At 40.4% G+C, this 20,226-nt stretch overlaps 2 protein-coding genes across 2 annotated transcripts; both read right to left on the bottom strand.

Moving 5' to 3' along the window:
* On the bottom strand, window positions 1–9,584 carry LOC129738477 (probable cytochrome P450 313a4). The gene is made up of 5 exons (XM_055729693.1): window positions 9,397–9,584; window positions 8,709–9,328; window positions 8,262–8,635; window positions 758–934; window positions 1–699 (listed from the first exon to the last, which is right to left on the bottom strand). The coding sequence occupies exons 2-5, from the start codon at window positions 9,076–9,078 to the stop codon at window positions 103–105; spliced, it is 1,518 nt and encodes a 505-aa protein (XP_055585668.1). The 5' UTR covers window positions 9,079–9,328; window positions 9,397–9,584; the 3' UTR covers window positions 1–102.
* A 4,524-nt stretch (window positions 9,585–14,108) lies between these two features.
* LOC129738483 (cuticle protein 21.3) lies at window positions 14,109–19,518 on the bottom strand. The gene is made up of 4 exons (XM_055729704.1): window positions 19,180–19,518; window positions 15,214–15,264; window positions 14,894–15,146; window positions 14,109–14,817 (listed from the first exon to the last, which is right to left on the bottom strand). Exons 1-4 carry the CDS (start codon window positions 19,457–19,459, stop codon window positions 14,718–14,720), a joined length of 684 nt encoding a protein of 227 aa, XP_055585679.1. The 5' UTR covers window positions 19,460–19,518; the 3' UTR covers window positions 14,109–14,717.
* Window positions 19,519–20,226: the final 708 nt, after the last annotated feature.

The following is a 20,226-nucleotide window of genomic DNA, read 5'->3' on the forward strand; positions in this document are numbered from 1 at the left end:
TTTTTTTTATTCCATAGTTAATTATTTTAGTAAGAACTCATTTATTTTTTTAAATAATACATTTACATTGATACTTTGGTTACAGCCACAAGGGAACAATACTTATCTCGGTTCAAGCCTAACTAAATGGCCCCCGAAAAGTTTAAGCGTGGCTCCAAATTCGTACCTCATATCTTTGAAGCGAATGTCGGTGTGGAACCGGAATGCTCGCACCAAAAATATGAGCAAGATCTTCATATTGATCATCGCATAACGAGCCCCGATGCAATTTCGCGAACCTCCACTGAAAGGTATAAAGGCGTACGGATGCCGACCCTTCGCTCGTTCCGGCGAAAATCGTTCCGGATCGAATTCATCCGCATCGGGACCCCAAAATTCCTTCCTTCGATGGAGTGCCCAAATAGAAATGGCCAATATATTTCCCGACGGAATCGTTACGTCGTCCAACTTCACAGGACCATGACTCTGACGCAAAATCAGCGGTCCAACCGGACATAACCTCATACACTCGTTTAGGAATATCTCCATGAAGGTCATCTTCTTAAGCCGGTCTACCACGAATTCGATGTCGTTTTCGAATGGTTCCGTTTCATCGGGAAAGTGCTCCATTATCTCCCGGTACAGGTGATCCTGATGCTCCGGAAACATTCCCATCATGAGACTGACGAAGGATAGGGTGTAGCCGGTAGTGTCACTCGTCTAAAAATTTGTAATTTTTATTTCTGAAGTCAATAACATTTGTGAAACCCGAACATACCCCAACGAGAACGACCAAGGTGTTGTGGACGATTTCCTGCTCCGTCAGCGAGTGGGCCACCATCAGCATCTGGTCCATGAAGATGTCCGGTTTGTGTACCTTGATCGTGTCCTCGTCGACCTCTTCCGGTTTGCTTTGAAGCTTGGTTTCCAGGGCCTTTTTCCTTTTCTCTAAAACCTGAAATCAAAACCATTGAAACATGAAATTTAAGTCAAATTTTTTTATTGTTTTAACAATTTTGGCAATTTGTCAATTATTTAAATTCTCATCATAATCGCTATATTAAAAATTCGATAAGGTACACCGGGGTAAGAGTGAATGGTTTTTCGTATAGTTCAACTTTAAAAAATCATTAAAAAATCAGCAGTGAAGCAATTTTCATAAAATTACATTCAATGTGATGCAAAACATGTTGTTTACAAACGCTGAAGAGATGAGCTCGATAGAAGCAAAGCGAGAAAAGTTGTCACGTAAATTGTATTGGACTGCTGGTGTCTTCACTTACCCCGCTTTATGAGGTAAGTGTGTACGGTAGATTTTCCCTTTGATTTCTCAGGAAATTTTCAAAAAATTTGTGTTTTCTTGGATGAATACGTTACATTATTGCTCGAGCCGTCCAAAATTTTGTAAAAAATTTCATGATACTATAAGTAAGGCATCTTTCAATAATCATTGTGTGTAATTTATGTTGAAACACACGAGATCCAATTTTATTAAAAACACAGAACAAACAAGTACTTTATCCAACTTTTCATGATCCGAATGCTAAATATAGCTAAATAATACAATTCATGAAGGATGAAGGACAGAAAATTGAAAAAATGTGTAATCATCAAGTCTTTTTAAAGCCGTCCACACTTACCCCAGGCAGGGGTTGGAGACAAAATTTTAGTTTTTTGTAAACAAACTCTTTTTTCTCCATTTTTAACCGCCGTTTCTTTTCCTGACTGGTTGTTTGGAATGTAAGGATTGTTTCAATGTAGAGTTTTTCATCGAGAGGCAGCTAGTTTACGAGAAATTTGCAATTGAAAAAGATGCACATCAACTCTACATCGTAGTTGAAAATAGAAAATTCCAAAAAAGTCGCTGTAAACATCCGTTATTGTCTGAATTGTATCTTTTTCACAGTTATTGGATGGATTGCAAGTAAATTGAACATTCTGCATTAAAAGTTTGAAAAAATAGTGCACAGTATTGTTTTAATTGCCATCGTTCACACTTACCCCGGTATACCTTACTTAAATGCTCTATATCTCACTTGAATATCGATCGATTTGAAGAAAATGAACAAAAGCCGCCTCAAGTGCTAGACATCAGATTTTCCTTTTTTTAACGTAAAGTTTTTGGCTGGAAACCTGCCAGGTGCCCGCTAAAGAGTTGGTTTTGCTGATCTTTACGTTACTTTTCAAAATAGCTTCCCGCTAGCGTTTACAATATCTTGCATTTTACCACCATATTTTGTTTATTTTTACTGTGGGCAGCTTTTTTACTTTGCTGAAATGGAGTCAGGCCTGTTCATCAGTCAGCTTGAATAACTAGTAAAACAAACTCTTTTTTGTCACTATCCCAATCGAAATTTTTGATTTGCGCTTGATATAACCTCTAATATTCTTGAGTCAATCATCTTCACTTCATGAATAGTGAAAATTAGAATGAATTAGCTCACTGTTAGATCCCCTCCTTAGTAACAATTTTAGTTTTATTATGGTCAGCAAAATATCGTTAGGACTATAGCATTAACCTCCATAAAAAGCTAAAGCGCATTGTAAAACATTACCAAAACTCTAATAAAGCCAAAATCTGGCTATTTGACCCTATCCCAAAAATGTCATCATGGCCAATCATTATTTTGGTCATTATTGAGATATTATTCTGACTGGATCGATCGACTGTGCACCGAACCGAGGATTGCCGTGGAATCCTTTAACAATGGAGCAACTAAACGACCTTGACCTGGCTGACGATATTGTTTTGCTCGCCCAAACACAACCAGATATGCAGAGCAAACTCGACGACCTCACCGAAAGTTCCAAGGTAGCAGGTCTCAAAGTCAATGTCGGAAAGACCAAGTCGATGGAGATCAACACAGGAAATCCCTCCAGTTTCATGGTAGCTGGGCAACAAGTTGAGAAAGTGGAGTGCTTCCAGTATCTTGGTAGCCAGATAACGCCTGATGGTGGTACCAGGAAAGACATCGAAACCCGGACCAGAAAGGCCCGATTTGCGTTTGCGAGTCTCCGAAACATCTGGCGGTCACGCCAGATCTCTCTACGAACAAAAATCCGAATCTTCAACTCAAACGTCAAATCCGTATTGCTGTACGGGTGCGAAACTTGGTGCACATATGCGGTGACGACGCGAAAACTGCAAGTATTTGTAAACCGCTGCCTGCGGAACATCATCCGCGCTTGGTGGCCTGGCAACTGGATTTCGAATGAGGAACTACATCGCCTGTGTCATCAAAGGGCGCTAGAAATCGAGATTCGGGAACGTAAGTGGAGATGGATTGGGCACACGCTGCGAAAAGATGAAAACGAGATTTGCAGAGAGGCGCTAGATTGGAATCCAGAAGGTCATCGAAGAAGAGGCAGGCCCAGAAACTCGTGGCGGCGAAGCCTAGCCGCTGAAATTCGAACTGTCGACGAGAATCTTGACTGGGACCAGGTGAAGACGCTGGCTCCGGATTGTCAACAGTGGAGGTCTTTTACCACGGCCCTATGCACCGGAGGATCGGCGCGGGATCATTAAGTAAGTAAGTAAAATTGAGATATGGTCTAGTAAAATTAATAACAAAAAAGCAACCATATTATGAGCATCTTTTCTACTGCCAGTCAAGATTTTAGGCAAAATGTGTATGAAACAGTATCTTAAAATAAATGCGCCTCGTCAAATTTGATGGTCAATCATAATGAAATTGATGAAAAATAGGTCTGAAAAAATATTTTCAAATACTTGCATAGTGAATCCATCAAGATAGCGTCATTTTATGCCTTTCGATTTTGCAACCAACATGGCGTTAGTCAATTCAATGCTATGTAGCTTTTTTATGGTCAGATAAATGGTTAATTAGTGTTATAATGGTTTAATAATGACCACAAAAACAGCTAAAATTTGACGTTTCTCTCGCAAGCCAACCAATTACCAGATCCCTGCAACGTTACACGATTTGTCTATGTATCGTGTGACCAACATCTTTTAAACAAGTCTTGGTGAATCTCGTTTTTAAGCTTTTTTCTTAGATTTAAGCTTTTTTTGCCTTGAGAGCATAGGAGATGAAAGCTCAAATCTGAAGAAAAAAGCTTAAATCTGTCAAAAAAGGGGAAATTTGAGGGGAAATACGAGAGATGTGCTCCACACGGTTTGTATAACATTGCCGGGAAGTGCCAATTACACGCTTGGGGTGAGTTCCTCATATCTGAGTTGTTACCCAAGCAACCAAAAGTCTCATATCACTAATCACTAATCACTAATCGTACTTCCACATCCAGAACTTAAGTCTGAGTCCCGAAGAATAATAAAAACATGTTATTATTCTTCTTGTCTTTGTTCATGCTTTTAATTATGTTAACATCAAAACATTAAAATAATTAAGAACATGAAATGGTCGGGCCTACTATGGAGCAGAGAACGCAGAGACGTCAGGAACAAAGGGAAAGAAGAAGCGTGGACCACCAGTACCATACGCTCCGAGCCAAGCAACCAAAAGTCTCATATCTACTTAAACTCGTTCCTCCAAAGTTCGAATTTCGCTGAACAAAGGTTCCAAAGGGAATTGGTACCGAATTTTCTCGAATGTGAGCATGAAAGTTACAAAAGGTTCCTCAAATAGCCTTCTATGGACTTGAAGTTCCAAAACGTTTCTCAAATAGCTTTTTTTGTGACATGTCAATGGCATTCACACAGTATAAAAGTTACAAATTAGATCTCAAATAGCCTTCTGTGAACTTCAAGTTCCAAGAAGTTCCTCAAATAGCCTTTTCTGTGACATGTCAATCGCATCATTCAGAATGAAAGTCACAAATTGGGTCTCAAATAGCCTTTTATGGACTCGAAGTTCCAAAAAGTTCCTCAAATAGCATTTTCTGAGACATTTCCGCCATTTCATGAATATGTAATGCGAACGAACATCACAAAAGGGCATATAATAAATAAATCATTTTTTGGAGCTTGGAAATTGTTGAAATGTATAATTCATATTGCAAGTTCAACTCAGAACAACTTAAAGCTAACTCGCGAATGATTGTTTTTGAAAAGAGTAAATACTTTGACTTTATAAAATTTCGACCAAACGTATTTACTTACCACGAATTTATCACACATTGAAAGTTAGTTGAAGCAATTCATTAATTAAATATCATGATAAAATCAAGAATTTGTATAATTTTATGCGTAACAGTTATAAACATAGAATTTCCTTTTTTTTTATTTTTAAACCGGTATTATTTTAACGGATGAATGATTTATACGCCGTTTCGTAATGTTTCTTAGTAACACGCCGTTTCGTAATGTTTTGTATGGAAACACGTAAAACACATCAAATATCTGCTTGTTGTGTTCAAATATAAGCGCGTGGAGACAAATCACAACAACACCAATTTGTTGTACTCAGTTCATGCTTTAATGTGGTTTATTAGTTTTAAAAATCCACTTGCACGTTTTTGCAACAAACGCTCGTGAAGTTGAGTAAAAATAAAACTTTAAGTTGCAATAAGTTGGCTAGGAAACGTCGTAGAATGTTGAAATTTTGTGCAAAACGTAGGATTTGAATGTTCCAACAAATGTTCAGAACATCTTATTCATGTAAATCCTCATCTAACTATAGTTAAGTTTAAAAAACTAACTTTAAAATAACTTTCCAAATAAAACCTTTATAACTCTGTTGTGAAAAGAGATAGAGTTTTGATGTATTCAACAAAGTTTCATATTTTTACGTATTCTACAACTTTGTACTGTAAAGTAAAGCTCTATCTTTTGAAATAAAAAAGTTAGAATTTTCAATTTGTTTATAGTGAACTTTGACAAACTTTTTATGCTTTCAAGTTATGAAGCATGTTTGAAGAAGCAAATGTTCTGAAGACACTTAAGAGATAAGATAAAAAACAGAAGCGCTACGAAAAAAGTTCCACTTTTAGCCTTTTCGGACCACAGTGCATCGGCGGGGGTGATGCTACTATGCTGTCGGCCGAGGGGGTTTCCGGAGGCACACATAAACTTTCTTTCGGCGGGATTATCAGGGGTTCCCAACAGTCGTCTTCCGGTCAGAAATACGGCTTATCCAGACGGTCCGCTCAAACTCCAACCTGGCGATGTTCACTCCACGAGGTAACGGGGGAGGTGGCTCGTAATTTCCGACGACGATCCCCAAACCAGAACCTTCATTGAAGGTTTCCTTCAAATGATAAAATTAACTTAGGTAATATTGTTTCAGCTAATATCTCAACCAATCAGATGACCTAATTCGGTCGGCTTATTTCACGCTTCAGCGTAGTCACGGCACTTGACAAGCTTGGACTTTTTGCTTTGTCACGACTTCTCACTTCAGAGTGACCACTTGGAATAAAACCTCTGAATTCGCATTGGCGGTCAGAACCCACGTTTCCCTAGCCTGATACCGCGAAATCTCGTGTCAGTTACTGATTGGTCAGTTTTCTAGTTGTATGACGACTTCAAATCTTTATTTAGCTTTTTGGCGCTAGTATCGTTTAAGAGACTCGAGGGATCTTAAAACTCGCTTCAATATTTTTCAAATTTGAATCTTTACTAGGGTTGTACCCACATTTAAACTATATCTTTTGTGACACAGTTACAACTATTGAATAAATTCTCCTAAGTTTAAAATGTTTTTTTTTTCCTTATCGAGAATACGCATTTCAAATGGTAATTTTTTTTCTTTGAAATTCACGATTCTACAGCGGAATTTTTCAATCAATCCTTTCACTGAAGATGTATAAAAAAGGGTAAAATTAAATAAAAAGAAAATAACAATCATTACAATTTTTCAATTAATTTTTAATAACGGTAGATTTTTAACCTTATCTGACATTTATTTGAGAGTTCAGATTTTTTTATATCTGATGTTATATTTCAAGTAGATTCTACATATTTCTGTGCATTAATTTTTGTGCCCGAAGCTTTTTTCGAAATTTTGATTTTCATTCTTTTTCTTGTGTTTCGAAAAAATTGATTTCAAATTCGAAAACTTGACTGCTTAGAATTCATTTTCAAGCAAGTTTCTAGTTCAGAATTAGGAACATCATTTTGATATTTGTCAATAACCGGAAATAGCATCGATTTAAAACATTCATTCTGATTTGTTTTGAAAATTTTGATTTATTTTATCAATAAAATTTATTATTTTTTAAGTTTCTGTTATTATCATATATAAGAAAATTGTTTAGGTATCAATTTCCTTATTTATTGTAAATTGTTGGTATTGTTATTATTTTTGGCTAAATTTGAATTTTGAACCCCCCTTCATGGACGGGTCTTCCTCACGGGCCTGGTAGGACATATAAACAAAATAGCTCAACACTGGGCAAATTTGGTTAAATAACACTCTGCTCAAATGGCTTCGGTAAAATCAAGAGGTAGATTTGAGTTTCTGAGAAAACTTCACGTATGATAAATGCTATTCCAGACACTCAAACCGGCGACTTTGTTTTTTTTTTTTTATTTTGGGTTCGAATTTTCCAATTTTGCATCGTACGGTTTATATAGAAGACCACAGACAATCACAACACTTATCATCGAGGGGCGACCCTACACTTATGAACTTTGGTCAAACAGTTTATATCTAGCTATTTTTGAGTCTCCCATTGGGACTTTCCAGATTTTTTCACGATCCTGCCCAAAGAATTTATTCAACCTTCTGAGTAGGACGATATCTCAAAAACTACTTGATAGAACGTCACAAAAATGTGCACATTTTATAATAAAATATGATTTTCATCATTTGAAACATAAGTCCAAAATTCTTTAGTAATCGCATTTTTAAGGCTCATGCCTCAAATATTTTTCCTTGCGTAACTTTTGATCCTATCAATGGAACTTTTCGGAAACTTCAGACATGCTAGTTTTATATTTCAAGAACTTGGTAATTGAATTTTAAATTTCTATCCATTTAATTATATTTATGTGCTCACATTTGACTCGATTCAAACGTTGTTAATACTAATAAATCATCTGTTCGCACGCTATCACAAATCGATACTTTTGCAAACAAATTCAGCTACCTGATCGAATCTATTAACCATTTCTAACAAACTGTTAGACGATGTTTAGAGCTTGTTGTATAGATAGATATCAACAACAAATCCAAAATGCGATCGTGCTTTTGAAGTCAGAAGAAAAGTTAAAATTTCATGTTTTAACTGTTTCCAATTTCAAGTTTTGAATGTTGATGTTGATGATTGAATGTTGATGGTTCCGGAGCCAGAATGAATGAGATTTCTAATCTCGATTCTAGATCACTAGATACAGCTCTACTAAATCAATCGTGACTCACCGCATACGCAACCTTTTCGCCATATTTGAGCGACTCCATCTCCTGTCGATATCGGTCGGTAAACCGATAGATAAAGTCCGGAAAGAGGTGCGCCTGCAGCATTCGGTGCGAGGTCAGCGTAAAGTAGCGCTTCAGGTGCTTCACCAGATCGCTGACTTGCTGCTCGGTCAAATAATTCTCCCCGAAGGCAGCCTGGGACGTGATCTCCAAACTGCACCGACAGATGTACTCCAGTATGTCAAATGTGCCCTCGATTTGACCCAGTGTTTGCACCAACTTGCGCGAACCTTTTTCCATAATCGGTATGAAGCTGTGCAAAATGCGCAAGTTGAACGTTGGGTTCAGCAGTTTCCTCTGCACCTTCCATCGATCATCTGTGTGTGAGAAAATTTATGCTGTTTTCTGAATACGATCGCTTACTGGTTTTTTTTTTCTTAAACCACTCACGCTTAGCGCCCAGCAGACTATTTTGCATCCGCAGAAAATCGTAAATAAACGGTTTGTTCAAACAGTTCGGATCGTTCAATATGGCCTGCACCAGATCCGGATGGCTGGTTCCGAAAAACATGAACGGTCCAATCCACGCTTTCGAAAGACGATCGTTTTGGGTCGAAAAACCCTCGGCAAAAATGGAAAACTTCTCGACCGAATTCGAAAAAATCAGCTTGTAATCATTTTTGAAAAATGGAAACCGGGTAAAACCTCCGAAGGGGATACTTTCGGCATATCGGTACTTCCATTGGAGCAACTTCAAGTACAGGAACATGATCGAAACCAAAAAAAGCACAATCAGCGGCAGCTGCGTGATGAGATCCATCGTTGTTGGCAGGGAATTTTCGGGTGCTTCTGATCAGACCCGAGCTAGGGCAACGACTAAACGGCTTAGATCAAAACCAGAACCACCTGCTTCTAACGCGGTATTTGATTACTCGGAATCGCAAGCTATCAAAAGCAGTTCTCAGTCGATGGTTATTGCTTTGCTGCTTGGAAAAACATTGTAACCGCACGATATGCCAGTTCCAGTTGATCTTCAATAATGAGCATTGGCCTGTCGACTGTACAGGTATCTACAAGATAAATAAATTCAATTGAGGAAAAAAAGTTCTCATCAATGAAATCATATTCATTAGCATACCTGCCCGGCTTTAGTTATCAGCTGTTCAACCTCCAGTAGTTTACTCACTTTAATTCGCTCATGGAAATAAACTTGACGGTCTTTTGTGGAAAAATCCACCTGGGGGTGTTTTGATTCTAAATATGTATAACCTTATCAACAGTCATACCAATCAAATTGGTACATATACCAAAATTACTTATTTTTAAATTTTCCAGCATTCAACTGTTACTGTACTTTAGACTTCTCTACCTCAACTGAACCTCAAATCATTCGAATAAAATTAATTTGGATTGTGCATGGGCAACTAGATACATTTGTTAAGTGTTCAACAACGATCGAAATGCGTTTAGAGACCAATAATGCATGCGAACATGTTTTGACCGTTCGCAGCAGGCCTTGCATGAAAGAACTGTTTTGTGATTCATCGTCAGCCCCAGTTTGTTATTTTGGTCTCTCACGTGTTTCTTCGGAGGAAATTTTTTATCGCGTTTTGAAACTATCGTGAATCTCGAGATAAGGGAAAGTAAAACGACAACATTCGACAAAGTTGTAAAATAGATTAAAATCTTTAATGGCAAATTCTCAAAAAATCCTTTTGCGATGCCAAAAAAAAAGTTATATTATTCTCATTTCAGTTTTCTGAAAATTATGTAGTTATAGTTCAATTGTTTAATTTTTTTTAGCATTGAAACTTGATAATCTACGCAAAATCTCAATACTTCATTGAAATTTCAAATAATAAATCTCAAATAACATAAGTCCGATTTACCAAAGTGTCTCAAATTGCGACGGTTTGAAAGGCACTGGCCTAAAATCGAAACATGTTTTCAGAAATAAAGAAAAGAAAACAAAACCATGGAAAACTCGAGTCAATTTAGTCTAAAATGGCACTTAAGGTCACAGTCAAAGTTGTGCAAAATTTTACAAAACCTTTTTTGGAGACAAGGCGTAAGGCTCTGAATTCTCCTACATCTGTTGATATGAACATTATGATATTTCACCCGAAGCTTTTATTTAATTTGTTTTTAAATAACGACTACGAAAAAAGGTGTCCATTTACATCCGTAAACACTCCTTGGAAAAAATCTGACAAAAAAAAATCTAAATTCCTGAGGGGACTCTCTAGAGTTCCTGGAGGGACTCTCTAGAGTTCTTGAGGGGACTCTCTAGAGTTCCTGAGAGGACTCTCTAGAGTTCCTGAGGGGACTCTCTAGAGTTCCTGAGGGGACTCTCTAGAGTTCCTGAGGGGACTCTCTAGAGTTCCTGAGGGGACTCTCTAGAGTTCCTGAGGGGACTCTCTAGAGTTCCTGAGGGGACTCTCTAGAGTTCCTGAGGGGACTCTCTAGAGTTCCTGAGGGGACTCTCTAGAGTTCCTGAGGGGACTCTCTAGAGTTCCTGAGGGGACTCTCTAGAGTTCCTGAGGGGACTCTCTAGAGTTCCTGAGGGGACTCTCTAGAGTTCCTGAGGGGACTCTCTAGAGTTCCTGAGGGGACTCTCTAGAGTTCCTGAGGGGACTCTCTAGAGTTCCTGAGGGGACTCTCTAGAGTTCCTGAGGGGACTCTCTAGAGTTCCTGAGGGGACTCTCTAGAGTTCCTGAGGGGACTCTCTAGAGTTCCTGAGGGGACTCTCTAGAGTTCCTGAGGGGACTCTCTAGAGTTCCTGAGGGGACTCTCTAGAGTTCCTGAGGGGACTCTCTAGAGTTCCTGAGAGGACTCTCTAGAGTTCCTGAGGGGACTCTCTAGAGTTCCTGAGGGGACTCTCTAGAGTTCCTGAGGGGACTCTCTAGAGTTCCTGAGGGGACTCTCTAGAGTTCCTGAGGGGACTCTCTAGAGTTCCTGAGGGGACTCTCTAGAGTTCCTGAGGGGACTCTCTAGAGTTCCTGAGGGGACTCTCTAGAGTTCCTGAGGGGACTCTCTAGAGTTCCTAAGGGGACTCTCTAGAGTTCCTGAGGGGACTCTCTAGAGTTCCTGAGGGGACTCTCTAGAGTTCCTGAGGGGACTCTCTAGAGTTCCTGAGGGGACTCTCTAGAGTTCCTGAGGGGACTCTCTAGAGTTCCTGAGGGGACTCTCCAGAGTTCCTGAGGGGACTCTCCAGAGTTCCTGAGGGGACTCTCCGAAGTTCCTGAGGGGACTCTCCAGAGTTCCTGAGGGAACTAACCAGAGTTCCTGAGGGGACTCTCCAGAGTTCCTGGAGAGACTCTCCAGAGTTTCTGAGGGGACTCTACAGAGTTCCAGAAGAGACTCTACAGAGTTCCAGAAGAAACTTTACAGAGTTCCAGAAGGGACTCTCCAGAGTTCCTGAGGAAACTCTCCAAAGTTCCTGAGGAAACTCTCTAATGTTCCTGAGGGGACTCTCCAGACTTCCTGAGGGGACTAACCAGAGTTCCCGAGGGGACTCTCCAGAGTTCCTGAGCAGACTCTCCAGACTTCCTGAGGGGACTCTCCAGACTTCCTGAGGGAACTCTACAGAGTTCCAGAAAGGATTCTCCAGAGTTCCTGAGGGAACTTTACAGAGTTCCAGAAGGGACTCTCCAGACTTCCGGAGAGGGCTTTCACGAGTTCCTGAGAGGACTCTCCAGAGTTCCTGAGGAGACTCCAGAGTTTCTGAGGAAACTCTCCAAAGTTCCTGAGGGGACCCTCCAGAACTCCTGGAAGGACTCTCAATAGTTCCTGAGAGGACTCTCACGAGTTCCGTAGGAGACTCTCCAGAGTTCCTGAGGAGACTTCCCAGAGTTCCAAGGAGACTTTCCAGAGCTCCTGAGGAAACGCTCCAGAGCTTCTGAGGGAACTCTCCGTACAACAGAGACAGAGTAGACCTGATGTGTTGTGAGAGTTCCTGAAGGTACTCTCCAGAGTTCCTGATGGGACTCTTCAGAGTTCTTGAGGGGACTCTCCAGATTTCCTGAGGGTACTCTCCAGAGTTCCTGAGGAGACTCTCCAGAGTTTCTGAGAGAACTCTCCAGAGTTCTTGAGGGGACTTTCCAGAGCTCCTGAGGGGACTCACCAGACTTTCTGCGAGGACTCTCACGAGTTCCATAGGAGACTCTCCAGAGTTCCTGAGGAGACTTTCCAGAGTTCCTGAGGAGACTTTCCAGTTTCTGAGGGAACTCTCCGAACAACAGAGACAGAATAGACCTGATGTGTTGTAAGAGTTCCTGAGAGGACTCTTCTGACTTCCTGAGAGGACTCTCAAGAGTTCCTTAAGAGACTCTCCAGAGTTCTTGAGGGGACTAACCAGAGTTCCTGAGGGGACTCTCCAGAGTTCCTGAGGGGACTCTCCAGAGTTCCTAAGGGAACTCTCCAGAGTTCCTGAGGGGATCTCCAGAGTTCCTGAGGGGACTCTCCAGAGTTCCTGAGGGGACTCTCCAGAGTTCCTGAGGGGACTCTCCAGAGTTCCTGAGGGGACTCTCCAGAGTTCCTGAGGGGACTCTCCAGAGTTCCTGAGGGGACTCTCCAGAGTTCCTGAGGGGACTCTCCAGAGTTCCTGAGGCGGCTCCCAGGGGTCTTTCCAGAGTTCCTGAAGGAAATCTCCTGAGTTCCTGAGGGGACTCTCCATAGTTCCTGAGGGGACAATCAAGAGTTTCTGAGGGACTCTCCAAAGCTACTGTGGGGATTCTCCAGAGATCCTGAGGGGGCTCTCCAGAGATCCTCTATATAGCTCTTGAAGATATCTTCTAGAATTTCGTGAAGGCAAACATTCAGGAAAATAACACTTAAATGTCCCATCCGGACTGATCGAGATGAAATTACCGTCTTTTTGTAGACGTTAAAGCCCTGATAACGTCAAATATACAATGTGCCATTTTCTCTGTTCCGGATCTATTCGAAGCTTAACCGTCAAATTAAGCACCTTAATGACCATGCGATTAAAAAATTCGTTCACATCCCCACTAATGGCTCCTCATTTTTCCAGCAGCTGATACAATGTTGATTTTCATAACATTGTTGATTTTTATAACGCGATGATTAAGATTCTTACGACAGTTATCAAAATGCTTAACCCACGCATTCCACCCTGGAAATCACCCAACAGAATTGATTGTGGGAAAATAACCGGGCCACTAGCTGCAGAAAACAGCAGCTTTATGTAATCGAATCTCTCCACCACAAGTATCTATACATTTTGCACACACGTGCCCTAATGAAGTGTTAATTGTCGTTTTGCACTCGACTTGATGCTGTTGATTGCTGCTAAGGGTGGTTAACTATACTCGAGGAAATTAATTTCCCCTTGATTCGAACGACTTGAAGATGGGGAACTCAGTAGAGCTTTTTTGGATCTCGACTTTGATACACATTTTACGAACTTTGGAAAGGTGATAAAATTTCTTCAATTGAACACATTTCCTGGTAAAAAAGTAATCAAAATTTCAAATCGCGAAAAGTCTACCTTTCGGTGAAATTTTATGAGTAGAAAAATTACACGCTTAAGCAATTTTAGTCATAATTTTATCATTTTAACCCACACGTGGGCTACAAAGTCAAAGAAACCGTATTGTGTAGTAATTTATTCGTAATAAATTATGCTATAGAAACAATTCATCATTTCAGGAAAAAAAACCAAAGCACAATCACTGTGAGCCGAAGGGGTTTTTAGCTTACGGAAACAAAAACAAAACACACTTTTAAACGAACCAAATGGTTTGGAATAAAAAGAACGATGTGATATCCTCCTCCACGGATTGGAAAACAACGCAAGATTTATGACCATACAAGGGTTATGTATTTCACTTGGGTTTGTTTGTTTTCTGTGGGGTTTTCTTTAGTTTCATTTTTCCTGTTCATCCTATTTCAAAGTCTGTGGTATAACTCCACTTTCGCATTCAAAGAAGTCAGGTGGAATTTTCTCAATTCGTTCGTCATTGTTGTGGTTTTTTGTTCAAGATGGTGTGGTGTGAATTGGGGAAAAGAATAAATATTTACAAAGGGTAAAGTGTGTTTATAAAAAACAGATAGAGTATCTCACAGAGGGGATGATTGTTGAAAAAATCTCAGTTCTTGCGGTTTTTTTATCAACTAGGAGAAAATGAGTTAAAAGCTACAAAACTATGTACAATCACGAGCAGACCGGTTTCCGGTTCCGGTTCATTAGTGTGCTTTATCCTTGACTGTGTGGTTCACAAAACCATTCTTCGATAGCCGCCTATCGAATTTGAAGGAGAAGAATTCTCCTTCGAGAGGAGAGGTTTCGAGTGTAAAATTGAACTAGTTTTTCTTCAACGTGTTCTACTTAAAACTAGTATTGCTATTGTTTTGTACAACTATACAGCTACTTATTATCGTTGGTCAGTTGTCGTTGGTTTGTTTGTATCGTTTTTGTTGTATCGTTGAGTTCCGAATTTACCAGGCGTACTGGGCTCCGAGTCCGGCGAAGGACACGACGGCACCAGCTGGGTGGGCGGCAATTGGGGCGGCGTAGTGGGCGGCAGCAATTGGAGCCCTTTTATCGCGAAAGAAAAACGATACATTAAAAGGTGAAAAAGGATAACAAAAAAAGGTCTGACTGGAATACTCACTTATAAGCCAGAGGGGCAGCATAAGCTGGGCGGACCAGAGGGGCAGCAACGGCGGCGTGTCCGTAAGCGTGTCCGTAGGCATGTCCGTAAGCTGGGGCGGCAATGGCGGCTCCGTAAGCTGGGTAGGCAGTCTTCACGACTGGAGCAGCGATGGCGGCACCGTAGGCTGGATAAGCGGCCTTAACAACTGGGGCAGCCAGGGCTGGAGCGGCGTAGTGAACAGCTGGGGCGGCGTAGTGGGCGGCAACTGGAGCTAATCAGGAAAATATGGAAACTTCAATTCCGGAAGACCCACAATAACTTACAAGTTCGGAACTTACCGTGGGCAATGGCTGGGGCGGCATAACGGACAGCTGGGGCGGCGTAGTGAGCTGAAAAACGCAGAAAAACACACAATTTATTCCTCGTCCTTTTTACCACCTTAACCTAACAACAAAAAAAGAAAATTTGATACACCAACTGAAAGCACCAGCTTTTAAATGGAAGTAGAAGTCCATTTGCACCCTCCGGTTGGAGCATCCATTATAGTTTACGAGTATCTTGCACTGCCTCCCCTCTTCGAGAAGGATTCCACTTGCAATTTGAGCTGCATTTCCACTCCCTAAACCTTATTTCAAGAAGCTTCCAGAACCAGAACATCACAACCTCAATCGGTCGATTGGCTTTCGGGTCCGGTGCATTAAAGTGCAGCCAGCAACCGAACGACCGTTTTGCGAACTCCCGCATGGACAATTTTTGTTTTGCGTTTTTCATTCATGCTGCTGTCTGATTTCGTTCAATCCAAGCAATCTTGGACGTGGAGTGTGCAGTCGAAAAGCGAGAGCTGCTTTTCGAGGAAAAATCTATGATGAAAACGTGCTTCTGAGCAGAGGAATTATGTCCACCTGGATTGTTTTAAATGTTTCACAATTTGACAGCTCTCTTGGGGTGCGATTTTCGTTATTAAATTTTCTTCTTTCAACAACTCATGGAAAATTACAACACACAGAATAAAAAATCGAAATTTAAAAATTCGAGATTCAGTTTCAAAATTCGCATGTTGGAATTCAGAACTAAGAACTCGGAACTCTAAATTCGAAATTCAGCTGCCAAAATTAATAACGACGAGTTCGGAACTCATAATTTTGAGCTCAAATTTGGAATTAAAAGTATGAAGCTCAGAATTCGAAATCTGGTAACTCATAACTCAGAAAATAAGGAACTCAGAATACAAAACATAAAATTTGGAACTCACAATTGAATTCAAATTTATGGAATTAAGAATTAAGAACTCGGGAATTATATAAATATAAATTTCAGAACTCACAATTCGAAACTCGAAATTCGGAATTTATGATTCTTAACTATACATTCGGAACAGTGAATTAGGAAGTCATAATTTGGAACTCAAAATTCGGTACTCCAAATTCCGAAAAAAGATCTCATAATTCGTTAAAAAGAATTCGAGACTTCGAATTTGGAACTCTGATTTCGTAACTCCGAATTCGAAATTTAGAACTCTGAAATCAGACTTCAGATCCGAAAGGCTTGCAACTCAGAATTCGGACTCAGAATTCCGAGCTAAAAACTACCCAGTAAACATGAATCGGCAGGCAGGTAACAGGATCGTAACGATTTCTCTGACGATTTTGCATCATCTAATCGGCAGAGAGGAACACACCATACGCGTGCCTTGGGTGAGTGCCACGAAATAATCTAAGACACGCCCTCCAGAAAAACACACGAAAACAATCCGAATCGTGTTTGTATGTTTCCCTTCGAGACGCGTGTTTGCCTGCCTGAGAAGTCGACTGCTACGATTGAAAGCACGCATATAAAAAACACGGGGATAAAATGCGAGCACACCGTACAAGTGTACGATTCAAACTGCTTTCGCATGTACATATTCGTATTCGTTGCCTCTAGGTATCTCGGCAGGAAAAACCGAATGAGAATATTTGCGTTCTTGGAGTGTCGCCGAAATAAACCGTTTTATTCTAAGTTCGGTGACTCAACTCTCAATTTTTTGCATGCTCTGTCGATTTCTGAGAGAACGCGCGAACTGGGTAGGAATCTATGATCAAGAACTCGGAATACGGAATACTGGATTTGGATCACGGAACTCAACACTCACATTTTGGAACCCGATTCTAGGAACTTTCAAATAGAGTTGGGAATTCAGAATCCGGAACTTAAAATAATGTAACTCGGAATTCGGCACAAAAAACTTGAAATTTAAAATTGTCAATTTGATACTGAAAATTTATTAATACGAAATTTGGGATTTAAAATACGAAATCTCAGGATTCAAAACTCAAAACTCGGAAATCAGAATTCGGAATTCAGGAGTCGAAACCAACATGTTTGTGGAGTTCCGGTTCTGGTCCATATTGAGGTCAAAATCCAGACTGCCGCACAACTGACCTGAATGTTGGCTAGACGCTGGTAAGGTCAGTTGTGGTAGCGATTGTTCAACATCGTTAGCTGGGTTTGGCTCACATATTCTCTCTTATGGTGGGAGCGCAAAGAGTGTATCAAGATGCCACATTACGGAAGCCAGAATTCGGAACAAAGAACTCTGGAGTTAGGATTTGAAACAGATTCGAATCTGAGAATCATAAACTTAGAATTTGGAATTAACCTTTGAATTTGAACTAAGAACTTGGAATTTAGAAAATAGAACGCAGATATTGGTACACAAAAATTTGGAACTCAGGATTCAGATCCCAAAATTTGGGTCTTTGAATTCAAAATTTCGAAATAGGTACTCAGACCTCGGATTTGACAATTCAAAACTCATGTTTCGAAGATCAGAGCTAGAAATTCAGAACTCTGGAAACAGATTTGGGAACTTGGAGTTATAAAATCAGAATGAGGAACTCCGAATTCCCAGCTAAGTATCCGAATCTCAAAATTAGGAACTCAGATTTCCGAATTCAGCTTATGTTATGCAGAATTCACAATAGTAATTACGGAACTCGGAAATTCGAACTCAAAATTCTGAATTCAACGTTCAGAACCAAGAATTGAGAACTCAAAATCCTGAACTGGAAATAACTCAGAATTCGAAACTCCGAATTCAGAATTATGAAATCGGCACACAGCATAGATTCAAATTCCAGATTCGAAATTCAGGATTCCATAATAAAAATAAAGATTCGAAATCGGAATTCGAAACTCGGAAACCCGGAAACCCGGAAACCCGGAATGTTATCAAAATCGGATATCAAAATCTGGGATTAAGAATTCGAGATTCAAAATTCAGGATTCAATATTTAGAATTCAAAACAGGAAACCAGGTACAATATTTTAAATTTCTGATTCAGTAGTGAAAACCCAATTCAAGATTAAAGATTTGGAAATTAATCGTTTCTTTCTGAGTTCGGTCATCAACTCTCAATCTTGCTCCATGGATTTCTGTGAACTGCGTAGTTAGACATTCAAAACTTGGAACTCAAAATTTTGAACTTAGGCTTCGGACTCGTCAATCGGATTTCAGAATTTGGAACTCCGAAATCTAATAGTAAACAACGAATTCAAAAGTCAGAATTTAAAAGCTTATTATTCGGAACTAAAGAATTCAGAATTTCGAAATCACATTTTGCAATCCTGTTCTCGAGAATTAGAATCCAGAACTCAGAATCGGGAACCTAGTACGAAACACAGAATTAAAACTTTTAAATTAAAATTTTGATCGCTGGTCAAAGCTTATATCTTGAACTCAAAACTTACATCTCAGTCTCTGGAACTCTTTTTTTCGGAAATCAAAATAAGAAGCTCAGAATTCAGAATTCTTATTCCAGAACACAGAATCCATATTTCCGAACATGTAACTAAGAGTTTTGAGCTCAAAATTTGGAACTTAGAACTGTGAATTCAGCAATAAGAAGGTTGAACTAAAACTTTGGGACTCAGAATTCGGAATTCAAATCTCCGAATTAGGAACTCAGAACTAGATCTTCGAAATTCAGCACTCGAAATTTTGTAAAACATTCTATTTAAGAATTCAAAATTCGTTATTTGAAATTGGAATTTAGAATTTCATTCATTCAGAATTAGGGATTGATATTTCAGATTCAGAATTTGGGAATCCGAATCCAGATTTAGAATTCGGAACTCAAAATTCAAATCTCGCAAATCATGGTTTTTAGCTCAGATTTTGGAACTCAGATCTGGGGATTCAGCATTCGGAATTCAGAATTATGATTTCTCAATTTGAATCAATGTTTTACGATCTTTCTTCCTGGACCTCTGAGGACACAGAAAAAAACCAACTATTTTCCAGACCCCTTCCTTCGGGAACTCACCAGCTGGGTAGGCAGCGGCGGCGACTCCGTAGTGTGGGGCATAAGCCAGACCGTCGTTGCTCAGTCGGGAAGAGTGAACGCGGACCGAGGAGTGGGCCGAATCGACGGCCTTCGAGTACTGGGACAGAACGTTCTGGCCGTACAGTCCCTTGACGGTGTGCTCCTGGCTGGATCCAACCGAGTGATAGTCGATGCTGGGGGCAGCAATCGAGTAGGCAGCTGGACCTCCGGCGCTGGCACAGGCGACCAGAGCGGCCAGGATCACGTACTTGAAGGCCATTTTAGGTTCTTGGAACTCACGACACGATACACGACACACGAAACAAACTAGAGCGAAACGCGACACAAAACTGTTGTCTAATCTGGGCGTGCATTTCGTTTTTATACGCAACAAGAATGCAATTTTTCACGTGCACGCGGGGGTCTGTCTTTCTAAAATAGAAGAAAAAATATCATTCTACGGATCCCTCGGTGCACTTTTGGGGCCGCCCAGGCCTAGACCTAGGCCTAGGAGCGGCGACGATGACGCCTTAGATGCCTTGAAAGGGTGGAGCAATTCATGGAGTTCAGAGTCTTAGAACACAGGCCGAATGCCTAAAGCGCAAGTTCACGCGATCAAAAACACGTTTTTCACGAGATTTATTCTTACGGTGCGCGGAGCAGAGACCCTTTTGAGAGCTAGAACGGAGGTGTTCCACTCTCGTCCACTTCGAGCCACTTCTTTTCTTCGCCCTTTCGAGAGGGAAAAAATCTGAATTAACATTTGCATTTTGCACCTCGTCCGTCCACGCGCAGAGATGATCTTAATGGCTGTGTATAGTGCGCTGGTTGACTTCATAGCGGTGGAACACTATGGTAATTTGGTGGCGGTGGTTCAGTTTTCGCAGGCCTACAACACTTAATGGGCAATAAAATGATTGGCGGTAATCGATAGGCAATCGATAAAGCGAGAACAACCGAGAGTATTTACCCAGGTACTCTATACATAACGAGCGAGAGACCTTTCGGAAGGTGAATGTTAGGTTAGGGGAGGATTTTTGTTCTTTT

Source organism: Uranotaenia lowii, chromosome 1, assembly GCF_029784155.1.
Source record: "Uranotaenia lowii strain MFRU-FL chromosome 1, ASM2978415v1, whole genome shotgun sequence".
Lineage (NCBI taxonomy): Eukaryota > Metazoa > Arthropoda > Insecta > Diptera > Culicidae > Uranotaenia > Uranotaenia lowii.